General features: G+C 37.6%; 1 protein-coding gene across 5 annotated transcripts; it reads left to right on the plus strand.

Moving 5' to 3' along the window:
• Positions 1-1,303: 1,303 nt before the first annotated feature.
• On the plus strand, positions 1,304-14,313 carry LOC126790355 (histone-lysine N-methyltransferase ATX2-like). 5 transcript variants are annotated; one of them, XM_050516559.1, is made up of 25 exons: positions 1,304-2,119; positions 2,201-2,252; positions 2,366-2,440; positions 2,532-2,751; positions 3,387-3,510; positions 3,616-3,720; positions 4,209-4,414; positions 4,897-4,989; positions 5,113-5,210; positions 5,857-6,033; positions 6,756-6,899; positions 7,229-7,276; positions 7,502-7,619; positions 7,700-7,765; positions 7,843-7,904; positions 8,085-8,141; positions 9,282-9,350; positions 9,520-9,718; positions 10,143-10,427; positions 11,066-11,127; positions 11,199-11,276; positions 11,729-11,824; positions 12,059-12,162; positions 12,240-12,380; positions 13,954-14,313. In XM_050516559.1, the coding sequence occupies exons 1-24, from the start codon at positions 1,506-1,508 to the stop codon at positions 12,373-12,375; spliced, it is 3,288 nt and encodes a 1,095-aa protein (XP_050372516.1). In that variant the 5' UTR covers positions 1,304-1,505; the 3' UTR covers positions 12,376-12,380; positions 13,954-14,313. The 5 variants fall into 5 exon arrangements, with proteins under 5 accessions (XP_050372516.1, XP_050372517.1, XP_050372518.1 ...); XM_050516560.1 differs by lacking the exon at positions 13,954-14,313 and adding an exon at positions 12,518-12,626; XM_050516563.1 differs by having other exon boundaries at positions 1,972-2,119; positions 2,201-2,263.
• The last annotated feature ends 211 nt before the right edge of the window (positions 14,314-14,524 follow it).

Here is a 14,524-nt window from a genome sequence, read left to right on the forward strand (position 1 = left end):
CTCCAAACTCTATTGATCATAACTTCTTCATATGATTTCCAATTTGCACATGCCGCATGTCTATGAACTTGTATCGACGAGTTTTTACGACTTTTATAAGGAAGTTTTATGAGAAACCTAACGAGTTAAAAGTAAACTCTTGACTCCTCACAAATATGTTTATGAGTAATTCAACTCTCGAACATCTTCGATTTCACCCTCGTTCAATATAATCGGACCATTACCAGCATAATAATGTCCAAAAATAATTTGAAATTAAATATAAATTTTCGGGATATTACATAAAGTTGCATCAATATTAAGCTTGTAATAAATAGGTGGAGGTTTCTTCCATGACAAAAGAAAGTAACTAAACAAAGAAGCAGCAGCCCCAGGGACTTAGAGTTTTTCCATTCAAAGACATAATCCTAGATTATCTTGTCACAACAATTTGGCATAACAAATGAGGCAACACAATTTGCTTGTTTCTCCATTTTCAAATATACCAGCAGATAAAGACAAACAAATTACACCATTTAATCCCATTTTTCACAACAGTTAGACAATTAAGTTGAGTAATTATCTAGCCAGATCAATCAAGAGAAAAATAAGTCGAAATGTTATCAAGCTTGGGGAAAGAACTCCAAATAGCATCAGATCTAGGACAATAAATAAATTAAGAAGAGACTCATCATCACTATGACAAATGGAGCACGAAGCATTAGCAGATAAATTTCTGGAAACATGCTGGACATTAGTGAGAAGCTTTATATGCAACATCGTCCATGGGAAAGTTTTGAGTTTAGGAGGGATCTCAGCATTCCAAATAGAATTCCAATGAGACTTTTGAGGCCTAGAGAGATCAAATAGAGAATTATATGCAGATTTGACTGAAAACAGGCCATTAGAATCAGCACCCCAAATCAAAGTATCACTGCCACTATCACTAAAACCGGTAGGAACATTAATAATTTGATTGACCACTTCAGGAGGAACCACAGAAGCAAGTTTTCCAATATCCCAATCTTCAGTCCCAGAAGCCACAGATGCATTGATGGTAATATCAACAGAAGGCAAGGCCAAGTGCAAGAGACATTCAGAGGAAAGCCACCCAACCTCCATTTCAATTTTTTTGTAACCGACTAGTTTTAAATAAAAAAAAAACAATATTCTAAAAGGGAGATACAATTAATTATTTTCATTTTAAAGGGTATAAAAGTAAAAACATATTATTTTGGCTAAAAGATCTGTTCCATCTCTCTCCCTCTCTCTCTCTCTCTCTCTCTCTAGACTATAGAGTCTCTATTTAGTTGCAGGCGGGAAACTGGTAATTGGGGCAAAACCCTCCCTCCAAAAAGCACACACTCTCCAGATCTATCTATCCCTCTCCAAATCTCCTCCCCTTTCCTTTTTAAAACCCTAACTCTCTCAATTTCCCCCAAAACCCAAACCCCCAATTGGCACAGAGAGAGAGCAGAAGCCTCTAAAAAGCTCCCTACAACTTTTGCTCTCTCTCTCTCTCTCTAATGGCATTACCCCTCCAGCACCGAAACGACGACGTCGCCGTCGACCTCGACACCGCCACCCCCCTCCGCTACCTCTCCCTCGACCACGTCTACTCCGCCACCTCCCCCTGCGTCAGCGCCAGCGGCTCCTCCAACGTCATGTCCAAGAAGGTCAAGGCCCGCAAGCTCAACCACTTCGACAACGACGACGCCTCCGATCACAACCACAAGCCGCCGCTTCCTCCTCCTCCGCCGCAGGAGACCGAGCCCGAGGCTGTTGTCCGCGTCTACTCGCGCCGCCCGAAACGGCTCCGCCACGGAAGCTCGCCGCCGTGCTTCTTCGACGCGCTGGTCGCTAGGGCGCAGCCCAAGGAGGTCAAGGTTGAGGAGGCGGATGAGGAGGAGTGCGCGAGATTGAAGAAGGCGAAGAAGAAGAAGAAGACGAGCAAGTTCGGGAGTAGCGAGCTTGTGAAATTGGGGGTGGATTCCGGTGTGTTGCTTGCGTTGAGCGCGCCGCCGCGGTTGAGAGAGTGTCGCAGCAGCAGCAATCAGAAGCCTGAGAAATCGAGCTCCAAGAAGCGCAGTTCTAATGTCAAGGCCGAGAAAGTTCCACCTTCAGTGAAGAGATGGGTCGGGTGAGTCTCGGTTCTAGGGTTTCGAGTTCTATATAGCAGTCTTGAATTGAATTTTGAGTAATGTGCGTGATTTCTCAACAGGTTGAGTTTCAGTGGCGTCGATCCGAAAACTTTTATTGGATTACAATGCAAGGCAAGCACTCTGTAAGCTCTTTTGACATTTTGTTTTCAATTGGTTGAGGATGTGAGCATAGCATTGCTGTGCTTTTAGGGAATTCTGAAAAAAATGTGTCTTCTTGAGTACAGGTGTATTGGCCGTTGGATGCTAATTCCTATACCGGTCGCGTTGTGAGATACAACTCCGACAGTAATAAGCATCATGTATGCCTCCCTTTTCCTTTCGTCTCCAATGGTCAAAAGTTTAGGGCTTGAATCTTGTTGGAGCTATAATGTTTTGACTTATACTTTGTAGGTTGAATACGAAGATGGTGATGAGGAGGATTTGATTCTTGCAAACGAGAATGTTAAGTTCTATATTTCTCGGGAAGAAATGGAGAGTCTGAATTTGAGTCGCAGTCTCAAGAATATGGACAGTGATGTGTATGATTATAATGAGATGGTTGTGCTAGCAGCGAGTTTGGATGATTGCCAAGAACTAGAGCCTGGGGATATCATCTGGGCCAAGCTGACTGGTACGTGATTGATCTACTGTTATGATTTATTTGGATTGCTATCTCATGGCACATACACTAAATAGTTGTCTAGATGAAGATGGAAATAAAATTGCATCTAAAGCTCCTCTTTAACAAAATAGTTTTCTTCCTTCGAGTACATCTGGTCTTTTCAAACATAAATTATAAATCTCCATGGATTATTACAAAGTTAGTATTCACTGATTGCTTCTCAAGTTAATTGATTCCTTCTTCCATTTTGTTTTTTTGTTTCTGAAATCCCTTCGTCTTCCTTTTTCTTTATTGTTTGTTTCTAAAATAGGAATATTCTTTCAAAGAACAAGAAAGCAAAGATGTAAGTTGATTGCAAATGTTCATTAAAATTAGTCTATACCCAGCATAGTTTTCACTGTTACTAAATATCTATTCAAATTGCTTAACTGGGAATAAAACTGAGAATTATCCCCTCTGCCATGATGGTTATTTGGCCATGTAGTGTAGACTTATAAGGTCTCATTGGATCAGAGATATGTATCTATTTCGTATGTTATGAGTCTTTGCTATGGTGATGCATCTAGTTTTTAGGATCTTGTATCAACTGTCACATTCAATATTGTGATTTCTCAAACAAAATCCTTTCAACTGCTCTAGCGCAGGCTATGCTATGTGGCCAGCAATTGTTGTGGAGGAATCACTTATTGGTGGCCGTGAAGGCTTAAATAAAACTATGGTAGGAGGATCAGTTCCAGTTCAATTCTTTGGTACCCATGACTTCGCAAGGTTTGATGTTTATTGAAATATAAGGGCTTTCTTGCACATGATATGCCAATAATTGCAGAATATGTTTTAGCTGAAAGTATCATTTTTGTGTTGTACATGATACAGGATTAAAGTGAAGCAGGCTATTTCATTTCTCAAAGGACTTCTTTCTTCGTTTCATTTGAAGTGCAGGAAGTCTCGATTTCTTAGAGGCCTGGAAGAAGCAAAAATGTAATATTTTTATGATTATTCAATTTCTTTAAATAACATGAAAATGTAATTTTCATGAAGTTTGCCTTTTCATTTATATATTTTATTCCAAAAGTGCGGTTCTTTTGAGTCTTTTCATGGTGCATAATTCATTTGTTAATATGACAACATGAGATAACAGTGGTCTTAAAGTTTGCTTTCAAATCATTACTATATCTTTCACTGATAATTGGGATCCTTTTGAGTCTTTTCATAGATCTTTTCATTTCATACAACTACCTCAATATATATATATATATATATATTCATTTCTTGTAGCCTGAATAATTTGTTGTTCTTACATAATACATAATCATCTGGGTCTTTTTAACTTGTTTATTCCTATTCAACTTTTTCCAAACATTATGAGATACAGGGTTTACCAGGAGGTTATATCGGATGCATTTGGCACTCTTAATATGAGAACCTTCTAATTTTGCATAACTGGCATATTTTGTGCTTTTTATTAGGTATCTCAGCGAACAAAAGCTTCCAAAAAGTATGCTACGACTGCAAAAAGGAATTAACATTGATGATTGTGAAAGTGAAAGTGGTGAGGATGAAAAGCGCACAGATTCAGGAGAAGGATGTCTGGATGATGTCATGATTCCAAGATTGCTGGATTCCCTTGGAACTTCTCCGTTAGTGATGGGGGATCTGCAGATAATAAGACTAGGTAATCATTGAACTCTTTTTGTGCTCTCACTTTCTAATATGCCACAATGCCAGGATTAGTAGTAAAGGTTCATGCATTATCCACGATTTTTTTGAAAGCTGGATTTTTTTGGTATTATTCTGAGGAAAAACCACATTCCTATGGCCAAAGCAGTACATAGTCCCATTATATAGGGAAAGGTCTTGAGTTCAATCTGAGTGTTGGCAGTGGTATTCAGTGAGGGAATTATACTACAGATAACCCCTTCATTAGAAAGATAAAAATTATAAATAAATAATTTTTAGGAGGAAACAATATCACCTTTTTATTTAATTTTTGTATATTATTTGCTCATACATGGCAGTGTCATTTTTTTCATGATATTTTTTCTTACAATTCTGGTAGCTCATTGATTCGTTTATTGTCAACTTTGTTATGATATATCCTATTTGGTTGTGACTTGTGAGTTTTGACTGCTACTTATCATTTAATTTATTTTCCAGGAAGGATTGTCAGAGACTCAAGATTCTTTCAGAACGAGAGAGATGTTTGGCCTGAAGGTTATACTGCCATAAGGAAATTTACTTCAGTAACAGGTGCAATGTGATCAATATTCTATGATACATTTATTTAATTTTTCTTTTTCTGTACTTCTATGATATTCCTTGTTTTGATTTCATAAGTTTTGTAATAATAGTTGTCATTAATATTTTGGTTAGATCCAAGTGCATGTACCTTGTATAAAATGGAGGTATTGAGAGATCCTGAATCAAAAATTCGACCTCTGTTCCAAGTCTCATTGGACAACGGAGAGCAGGTTAGTTTTTCCATGCCTTTAATTTTCAGTGGTTAGACATTGTATGTCTTCTTTCTGAATTTTCCTTGCACTTTGATCATATGTCTACTGCAAAATTTACTTATGTATTGCTGATCACTCTAGATAGATGAATTTATATTTCAGATTGCAAGCATGGCTTGGTTGTATACATAAGAGGACTTTGTACATTCAATTCATTTTTAATTAGAGATGATAATGGCATTAGTGAGTATTCTTCTCCAAGTTATAAGTTGGATTGTCCTAAGCATATATCCTTAGAGGTGATGCCATTTAGGACCAAATTGTTAGGTAGTATTTGAGATTCGGGGCTTAAAAGACCAAAAACTTCCATGGCCCTTGGAAATTTGTTTCATTGCTGGGTTTATATAATTATGTGTTTTATGGCTGATTTTTTTCCCAAGTCAGAAACACAGTCCATTTCAGTGGGATGTAATGTGCAAGCCCTCTTTCTAGTTATATGAAGAACTGCCATTATATTTTTCAATAGGTGAACATATTGTCGTGTAATGTACTTTTACAGTTGTATTGTGATTCCATTTCATTCACAGTACAATAATTCAAATTATGTAAGATCAAGATATACTAGTTCTGTATCGTTATGTATTTTCCCATTCTCTCTTCCTAGTACAAGGGATCGACACCATCAGCTTGCTGGAATAAAATATACAAAAGGATAAGGAAAACACAAAATGGTGCTCTTGATGAATCTAATGCTAATGCTGAAGATGGATTAGAAAAGCTCTATAAATCTGGCTCTGAGATGTTTGGTTTCTCTAAACCTGAAGTTGCAAAACTCATACAGGTACCTTCTTAGCTCAGCTTTGCATTCACAATAAATTTATTTTGATTTACTACATTTGTCAGGAGATTAGATGTGGTATATTTATTCTGAAAAATATTAAATGATCTCACTGAGTCATTATATTTGGTTTCAGTGACTACCATCTTACATAATATATTTAAAGTCGGAATAAAAGAATCTAATCTGGGTTCCTGTAAATCAAAAATTTACAACTTTATTTTGTTCATAAATAGTGTGTTGGGTTTATGTAGTATATTAGGACTCATATTACACAGTGATGATAAGACAAGTGATGAGGTTGAGTGGATTGATATGTACTTTCAGATATTAGTCTAAATTGTATTCTGTAAGAATGCCCACCAGTTTTCTACCTCTTCCTTGGATAGTTGGAATCAAGTCAAGAAAATATAATCAGGCTGAACTACTTTGTACCAACAACACGTGGGTGGGATGTAGATGCATGATTTTGATTGAACACATGATGAAATTATTACATTTTCACATAGGGCCCTGTATGTAAAGGCCCACACACACACACTATTTATATATACTATCCATTTCATTATTGATCTATATTAGCATATGATATGTTTGCTATTTTTGTCTTTGATGTCATCATCTTAATCGTTAAGCATATGCCACTAAAAAAATTCTAGATATATTGCTGCTTCTGCATATATTGATCGATTTTTTCTTTCCTAAAATGATCTTGGTTTTGACAGGGGTTATCAAAATCCAGCCATGCTTCACAAGTAGCCAAGTGCAAGTCAACCTCTAAAAGATATAGAGATGTTCCTGTTGGTTACAGACCAGTTCGCGTGGACTGGAAAGACCTTGATAAATGTAGTGTTTGTCACATGGATGAGGTACAAGCTTGTTTATTTTCACCTTCATCAACTTTATCAGTGATACAATGTCTTTCCTTCTGTACAACAATTGGCTGCTTATTTCCTGTTTTGTTAATATTTGTTTCATTGGTAACAGTAGTGTGTCTGCGTTTTATTTCCTGCGAGTTGCTGAATTTTCTCTTCCTTTATTTATTTATTTGTTTTTGGGGGGGGGGGGGATGGGAAGTTGTGGAGTAGCGTGTTTAAATTGTTTTTCCTACTGCTGAATTCTCTCACTTTATTTTCCGGATTTTGATTCTTTATTTATTTGTGCTTGGCTGGCTAGCTAATTGGCGTTTTCTTTGTAGGAGTACGAAAATAACTTGTTCCTTCAGTGTGACAAATGCAGAATGATGGTAAGCGTTTTCTTCAGTTATTCAGAATTGGGGATCCCCTAACTTGTGCACTGGCTATATTGGTTTTGTTTTGGTCAGCCCCAGTTTAGTAAATCAAGGTTCTTATTATAGGGTTTGAGTTGCTTCGTTCTCTGCTGTATTATCTTTTACTGTTCTTAAAGTACTCTTGCTCTAGCTATATGTGGCTTATTCTTGATTTCACCAGAAGTAGTAATGTTTTCCTAGGTCCACGCAAGATGCTATGGAGAATTAGAACCTGTTGGTGGTGTTCTATGGTTATGCAACTTATGCCGGCCTGGAGCTCCTGAACCTCTGCCACCCTGCTGCCTTTGTCCTGTAATAGGTAGTTGGATATCATTATGATTTCATTTTTGAAATTCCAGGGTTTTATGTTATTAATGTATTGAATTGATAATTCCTTAGGGGGTGCAATGAAACCTACAATTGATGGGAGGTGGGCTCATCTGGCTTGCGCCATATGGATACCAGGTTGATGACCAAACAGTATATTGTTTATTGATATATATTATATATCTATTCTGTTAATGATTTAAAAAATACTCCAGAAACTTGCCTGTCTGATATCAAGAGAATGGAACCTATTGATGGGCTGAGCAGAATCAATAAGGTAATTGCTTTTTAGCTTTATATGCGCACCACTATCACCTTCGCTGTTACTGTTAGTTATTTACTCCCTCCATATTCTTAGCGATATTGGTCGTCTATTTTCAGTAATCTCGAAACAAATTCACCAAAAGCCTTCATGGTGAGGTGTATCTGTTTTTACTAATCATCTGTTCTGTAACAGGACCGTTGGAAGCTGTTATGTACTATATGTGGTGTTTCTTATGGCGCCTGTATTCAAGTAAGCTCATATTGGATACATATTAGTGTTCTGTGATCTATTATAACCAAAATTTCAACTGGTTCGTTTGCAATTTTTTGTTACGCTAGAGGGGAATCGATCCCTGACCTAGCCTACTTCTAAATCAATTACCACCGTAACCACTTGGGCGTACCCCAAGGGCGTTAATTTGCAGTATGGACCATATAGTGTCTGGGGTATTATTGTGCTGTCAATACTGTTGTGAAGTAGAGCTGCTTAGAATCTGTTAGGTACTTGCGTGCTACAGTAGTGTTACTTTTGAATTCAGAGGCAAAGATAACAATAGGGACTTCCGATGGGTGGAAAAAGTACTTGTGATTAAATTTGTCTCATTATAATCATGTTTGGACTTTTTTGGTGTTGCTGCAAACAATTATTAATCCATTAATAGAGAATCCATGGTGCTCCTTAGATATTAGAAACTTGTAGCAGTTAAGTTGGTGTGCCGCATAGAACTTTGTGCAGTTATATCTGTGCAGCAATTCTGCTTCTGCAGAAACTATTATTTAAGGTCGGTAGGACTAGGAACCTTTGCTTTATCAGGCCCATGGTTTGCTCCCATCAGGTTTGGGGTTTGAAAGGCCTCATGATATTTTCCCCTAGCTATTTGCTATGATTTGTTCCTTATGTGGACACAGGACGTGCTAGAATTTTTATGATACCTGGGCATTGGCTGTGGGGGTTGTTTGCTTGTATGTAAATAAGCTAAGCTCTGGAGTAAAATAAGCCAAGAAAATTATTGAAAAGTCAAGGCATAAGCCTTGCTGCATGAAAGAAGCTCTGTCCATGCTGCCTCATATACATTTTAGGGTTAGACATGAGGCCATGTTTCAACCCAAGATTTGTCTACCGGTCTTGGGAGATATATGCAGATATTGTAAAAATCACAACCTTTTTCCATTTACATTAGTATCATTGGGGAGTGTTTATTTCCTTACAAGAGTGGTAAGTGTTGCTTCTTTGCTAAAATTTGGTTGGTATTTTGGTATAGTAACTGGTCTAGTTTGGACTACTGAAACATAGAAATACTGATTTTATTTTAGTCTGTTGGGGCGGAGACTTAAATTTCTTTGTATGAAATAATGTTTTGGATTTTCACTGTGTTTATTTCTTCTGTAGTGTTCAAACCATACTTGTTATGCGGCATATCATCCACTTTGTGCACGGGCTGCTGGTCTTTGTGTTGAGGTGATTATTCTCTCAGTTCTACGTAATGGTTTTAAGCTATATCCATGTTATTTTAGTCGGTTGCTTTATGTTATTATTACTATCTTTCTTTTTGGGAATTAATTACCTCAAATAAATCATTGTGGAGTGTTTATATTGATTTCTTTCTCTCTATCTAATATATCCAAAGCTTGAGGACGAAGAGAGACTGCATTTACTTTCAGTAGATGATGATGAAGAAGGTCAATGCATTCGTTTCCTTTCCTTTTGCAAGAGGCATAAGCAGCCATCCAATGACCGTTCAACTGCTGGCGACCGGATTGGCCGAACTGTGCGTCGATGTTCAGACTACAATCCACCATCTAATCCATCTGGATGTGCTCGTACAGGTATGTTTATGCTTTATCAGTATTATCTTATATCTGCTTTATTGTTATTCTTGCTGCAATTATATGCATTTGATGTTCATAAAAACGTTTTTCCATTTTGGTGGATCTTATACATTTTGAAATTGTTGTTATTCTTGTAACAGATGTTGTGATTATAAGACTCTTTACTTAGAGACACTCCATCTGGTGTGATTGTAGTTGTTAATTTATACTTTGACGCAACTAGCGTTAGCTAAATAATACATACTAAAGACCTGGATTCCTCCTATTGTAAATAGTTTCTGAGTGAACAACCTCTGTGATACTGATGCCTGAAATCTGACCCCACAGCTCCTCAGCATCAATTTGATAACTGTTCAGTTTGCCAATTCTATGAATTAATTAATTTTGTTCAATAATGCCTTGCCTTTCAATCCATGGGCAGAGCCATACAATTACTCCTGTAGAAGAGGGAGAAAAGAACCTGAAGCAATAGCTGCTGCATCCTTAAAGCGTTTGTTTGTCGAGAACCAACCTTACTTAGTTGGTGGGTACAGCCAACACCAATTGTCAAGCAATCCACTGCCTTCTGATGGTGTTGTTGGCTCTAAGTTCATCTCCAGGCTTCAGAGGCTGAAAGCTTCTCAACTTGATGCTCCTACAGATATACTTTCAATGGCTGAAAAGTATAAGTACATGAGGGATACTTTCCGGAAGAGACTAGCTTTTGGTAAGATATAGTTGATATTCTAAGAACTCAATATCTTGGTCTTTATTGTACATTTTGAGTATTTAAAAATACTGTTAGTGTGAATTGAGCTATTAATTCTGTTGTATAACTGCATATCTCATGTTTAATCGTAGATTCTAATAGAACATTATTCTATTGATTGTAAAAAGTCTATGTTTTTAGCATTGAAGAAATAGTATGCAATTTAAGCTAATCACTCTACTCTTCTATAGTATACCTGTATAACAATTATGGTTAGTTGCAGATACTTATTGTTCTATTGGCTTCAGAAATAAAATCCTGTCATGTTGTACTAATAATCCATCAGATTTGACTGTTTCTTTGTAATTTAGGTGTGGCCGTAAGATGCAGGGTATCATTAAATAAAAGATACACAGGATCACCAAAAGAGAAAGAAAAATAAATAAAGAGGAGAGTTGCATAAATATCTTTTAAAAAAAATACACGTGTATCCTTTTATGCTCAATTATTGTCAAATTTAAGCATTTGTTCCACTAGTTTCTCATCTGTATTTTCAATTTTAAGAACACTTGCATGGGTCTGCCATATTATTCAACGTTAGATGTTACTCTTATAGTTCTTTTTAATTTATTCTTCTCACGCCTCGTTTTTCTTAGGAAAATCGGGAATTCATGGATTTGGTATATTTGCAAAGCACCCACATAGAGCAGGGGACATGGTATGATATTATTCATTGTACATTCTAATTTCCTCGAGAAGAATATGGAATGCTTATCTCATCTCTTGCAGGTGATTGAATACACTGGTGAACTTGTCAGACCTCCTATAGCTGACAGGAGAGAGCGCTTCATATATAATTCCTTGGTGGTAAGTTATCTAAAAGATTTCATGCTGAGATCATTCAGACATATTAGGAGATTACTTGTCCCATGCAAGAGAAAGTACCTTTTACCTAATTAATGCTGGATATAAATGTATGATTATGTAGAAGAAGGTACATGGGATAAGAATAATTCATGCAACTGTATCCCCACGTGTATGTTTTAGCCCCCGAGTTTAATTGATACTCTTATATACTCCATTGATCAAACAGAACAAACAGTCAGTTTCAATTGACTAGATTTGTTTATCAGTTTGTTTCAAAATTTGTTTATACTACTTTTGTCACAACTAAGAATCAGTTAGTCTTTAGTGCTTCCCCAAGACTCTGGTGTCTATGAAGCATAATATCCTCTTGTGTTCATATTGTTGTCCAAATAAATTAGATTATTACTATCTTGTAACTTGTACATATTTTGAAAATTACTTTTGTCATGCAGGGGGCTGGGACTTATATGTTTCGGATTGATGATGAACGAGTCATTGATGCCACGCGGGCTGGAAGCATTGCTCACCTGATCAATCACTCTTGTGAAGTGCGTGTAATTTGACCTGGTCTTGCTTATCTGTAATTTACTGTTAGTGAAGTTTCATAAACTGGTCGATTTTGCTGTTAGTTTAGACGTGGATTGGGAGAATTCATGTGTCTATTTGGTCCTGCAGTTTTATACTTTCATGTCATCTGATGTTCTTTTACCTGCAATTTTGTTTGTGAATTGCATATCTATATTTGGTGAATTCCTGACCTGAATCGCTTTACTTGGTTGCAGCCAAACTGCTACTCAAGAGTCATCAGTGTGAATTCTGATGAGCACATAATAATTTTTGCAAAGAGAGACATTAAAAGATGGGAAGAACTTACATATGATTATAGGTTATCCTCGATTCTTACTATGCTTGCGGTTACTACTTTTGTACCTAAAGGCGCTAACGTTCTCCTTTGTTTTACAGATTCTTTTCAATTGATGAACAACTTGCATGTTATTGTGGTTTTCCGAGATGCCGGGGGGTGGTTAACGATGTTGAAGAGCGAGGGACAAAGCTTTATGCGCCTCGCAATGATTTAATAGATTGGACAGGAGAATGATTAAGGTTGGTATAAGGAGATGGACGTCTTTCTTGTGCCTTTGTTACCTTTAATTCGAAGCAGGATTTCCTAGCATTTTTCCGATTTCTGTTTTATATACTATATATATGCCACAGCTAACTTATCTACTATACATACGTAGAGGGAGCTTCTAGAGAGGGCCTCATCATACTTGAGATATATATACAGGGAGGTTACAGAGCGGACGTCCGCACCCTCCCTTAAAGTGCGAACGTTTCTGACGACAGCGAGGCGCAGTGGAGCTCTACCCACTGCGGGGCGACTCCGTTTGTACTGGCCGGAGCTCCATCGGAGACCCATGGCGGCCAAAATCTGCAAAAATCAATTTTATGGGTTTATTCCGGTGACTTTGCGATTTTGGCCGCCAATGGAGCTCTGGCCGACACAGACGGGATCGCCCCGCTGTGGTGAGTTCGGCAGTGCTGCTCCGCCCCGCTACTACGCCGTCGCCGTCGCCGGAAAAGGGACGTCCGTCTGTGATCCTCTATACATATATATATACGACAACGATCGAGAGAGGACGTCAGACGTTCTGGCGACACGCAATGACGGTGCGGATGGTGCTGGCCGTGCTCCCCCCTCCCAGCGTTCATGTCTGTGCTGGTCGGAGCTCCAGTGCCGGCCCACGGTGGCTAGAATCTACAGAGCTCCAGCCAACACAGACAAGAGCGCTGGGAGGGGGGAGTACGGCTGACACCATCCACGTCGTCGTTGTGCGTCACCAGAATCGCCGACGTCCGTACTTTAAGGGCTGTGCGGACGTCCTCTCCATTACCGGCCTGTATATATATATATATAATATATATTGATTTTTTTTTGTTGAGAAAGTATATATATTGAATTAAGACTATGGAGAGTGTCCTTGGCCAAAGGTTTATCATGCCCGAATTAAGGTTGCAGGTCAATTTTCAAATTGTAAATGGGTAGTTTTTAGGGGATAGGTAATACATAAGTTTGTGAATTCATCGGGCCTGCGGTTTGCTCCCGAGGGATCTGGGGTTTGAGTAATGTACTGTTTGGTGGGGAGAGTGCTGACTTTGAGCTCAAGTCTAAGAAAAATAGAAGAAGACATAAGATGCTTCCTGAATAGTTAAACAGACATTGGCTCTGTTAGAGATCAGTCCTTGCGTTGGGTTTAGGATCAGGAGATGGATAGAAACTAGAAAGGTCCAAGACATAGTACATGAAATAAATGTTGGATATGAGTTGTTTTGGTTTTACTATCAAGAGTATAAATTTTTACTACTGTACATATCTCTCATTTTATTGGTTATTGGTATTCATAAAGCTGCAGTAGTCTCTTAGGTCAGTTTTGTAAGATTTGCACGATTGCTTTCATCATTGTAGAATTAGTATCAGTCGCAGTGTCCATCATGTAAACCTTTCGTATTCAAGAAGCAAGTCCACCTACACGCAAGCCCACCCTACATACTCGTTGAAGACATTTAACTTAATATAATGGTTGAAATAGTTTCCAACCAAGGATCATTCTTGATATTTAGTAAAGCCATTTTCTTTTAAAATGGTTATGTACTTACATTACCTTCTTTTATGCAGAAAATTCTTGTGGTCAAGTATATTCTGGTGTGATAATTGGTACCCAGAGAGTCATCCCAGGGCAGATAGTATTGCAGAGCTCAAGTTCTCTTGCTTTGACGTGACCAGAAGCAAGTGATTCAGCTATTTTTTACTCAAGCTGGTTCCTCTTCTTGGTCCAGGCGTGTATGTGTGCAGATGTTGAGGTTCATAACTAAACTTATTTTCACTTGGCTGAAAGTAAGGTACTTTATCAATCCTAGCTCATTTTGCCCTGATTCTGTGATTCACCAGTTTTTAGGGGGTTCTTGTTCATATGCTTACATAACTCTGTGAAAAACAATTCAGATGTAATTAATGAAAAGTGATTTGTTGTAGCGACCTTAACTTTTGAACTGTAAAATTTCAAAATTTAGAATGCTAACACTCTACAATAATCTCAATGTAATATCACTCTACAATAACCTTTATAGTTTTTACAATAGTCTCAATGTTTTGACACTGGCTCTGTTGAATATCAATCTTGAGTTTAAATAACAACTTTATAACTTGAATTTAAACACACTGTTTACATTTAATATAAATACAGTTG

The sequence above is a fragment of the Argentina anserina genome, chromosome 4 (genome assembly GCF_933775445.1).
Source record: "Argentina anserina chromosome 4, drPotAnse1.1, whole genome shotgun sequence".
In the NCBI taxonomy this organism is placed as follows: Eukaryota; Viridiplantae; Streptophyta; class Magnoliopsida; order Rosales; family Rosaceae; genus Argentina; species Argentina anserina.

Bases quoted from the DNA above. Each gene is read 5' to 3' on its own strand.
- LOC126790355 (XM_050516559.1), top strand. From the start codon at position 1,506: ATGGCATTACCCCTCCAGCACCGAAACGACGACGTCGCCGTCGACCTC. The intron at 11,277-11,728 runs GTAAGTTATCTA...TTTGTCATGCAG, and splicing joins TCATATATAATTCCTTGGTG to GGGGCTGGGACTTATATGTT. The intron at 11,825-12,058 runs GTGCGTGTAATT...ACTTGGTTGCAG, and splicing joins TGATCAATCACTCTTGTGAA to CCAAACTGCTACTCAAGAGT.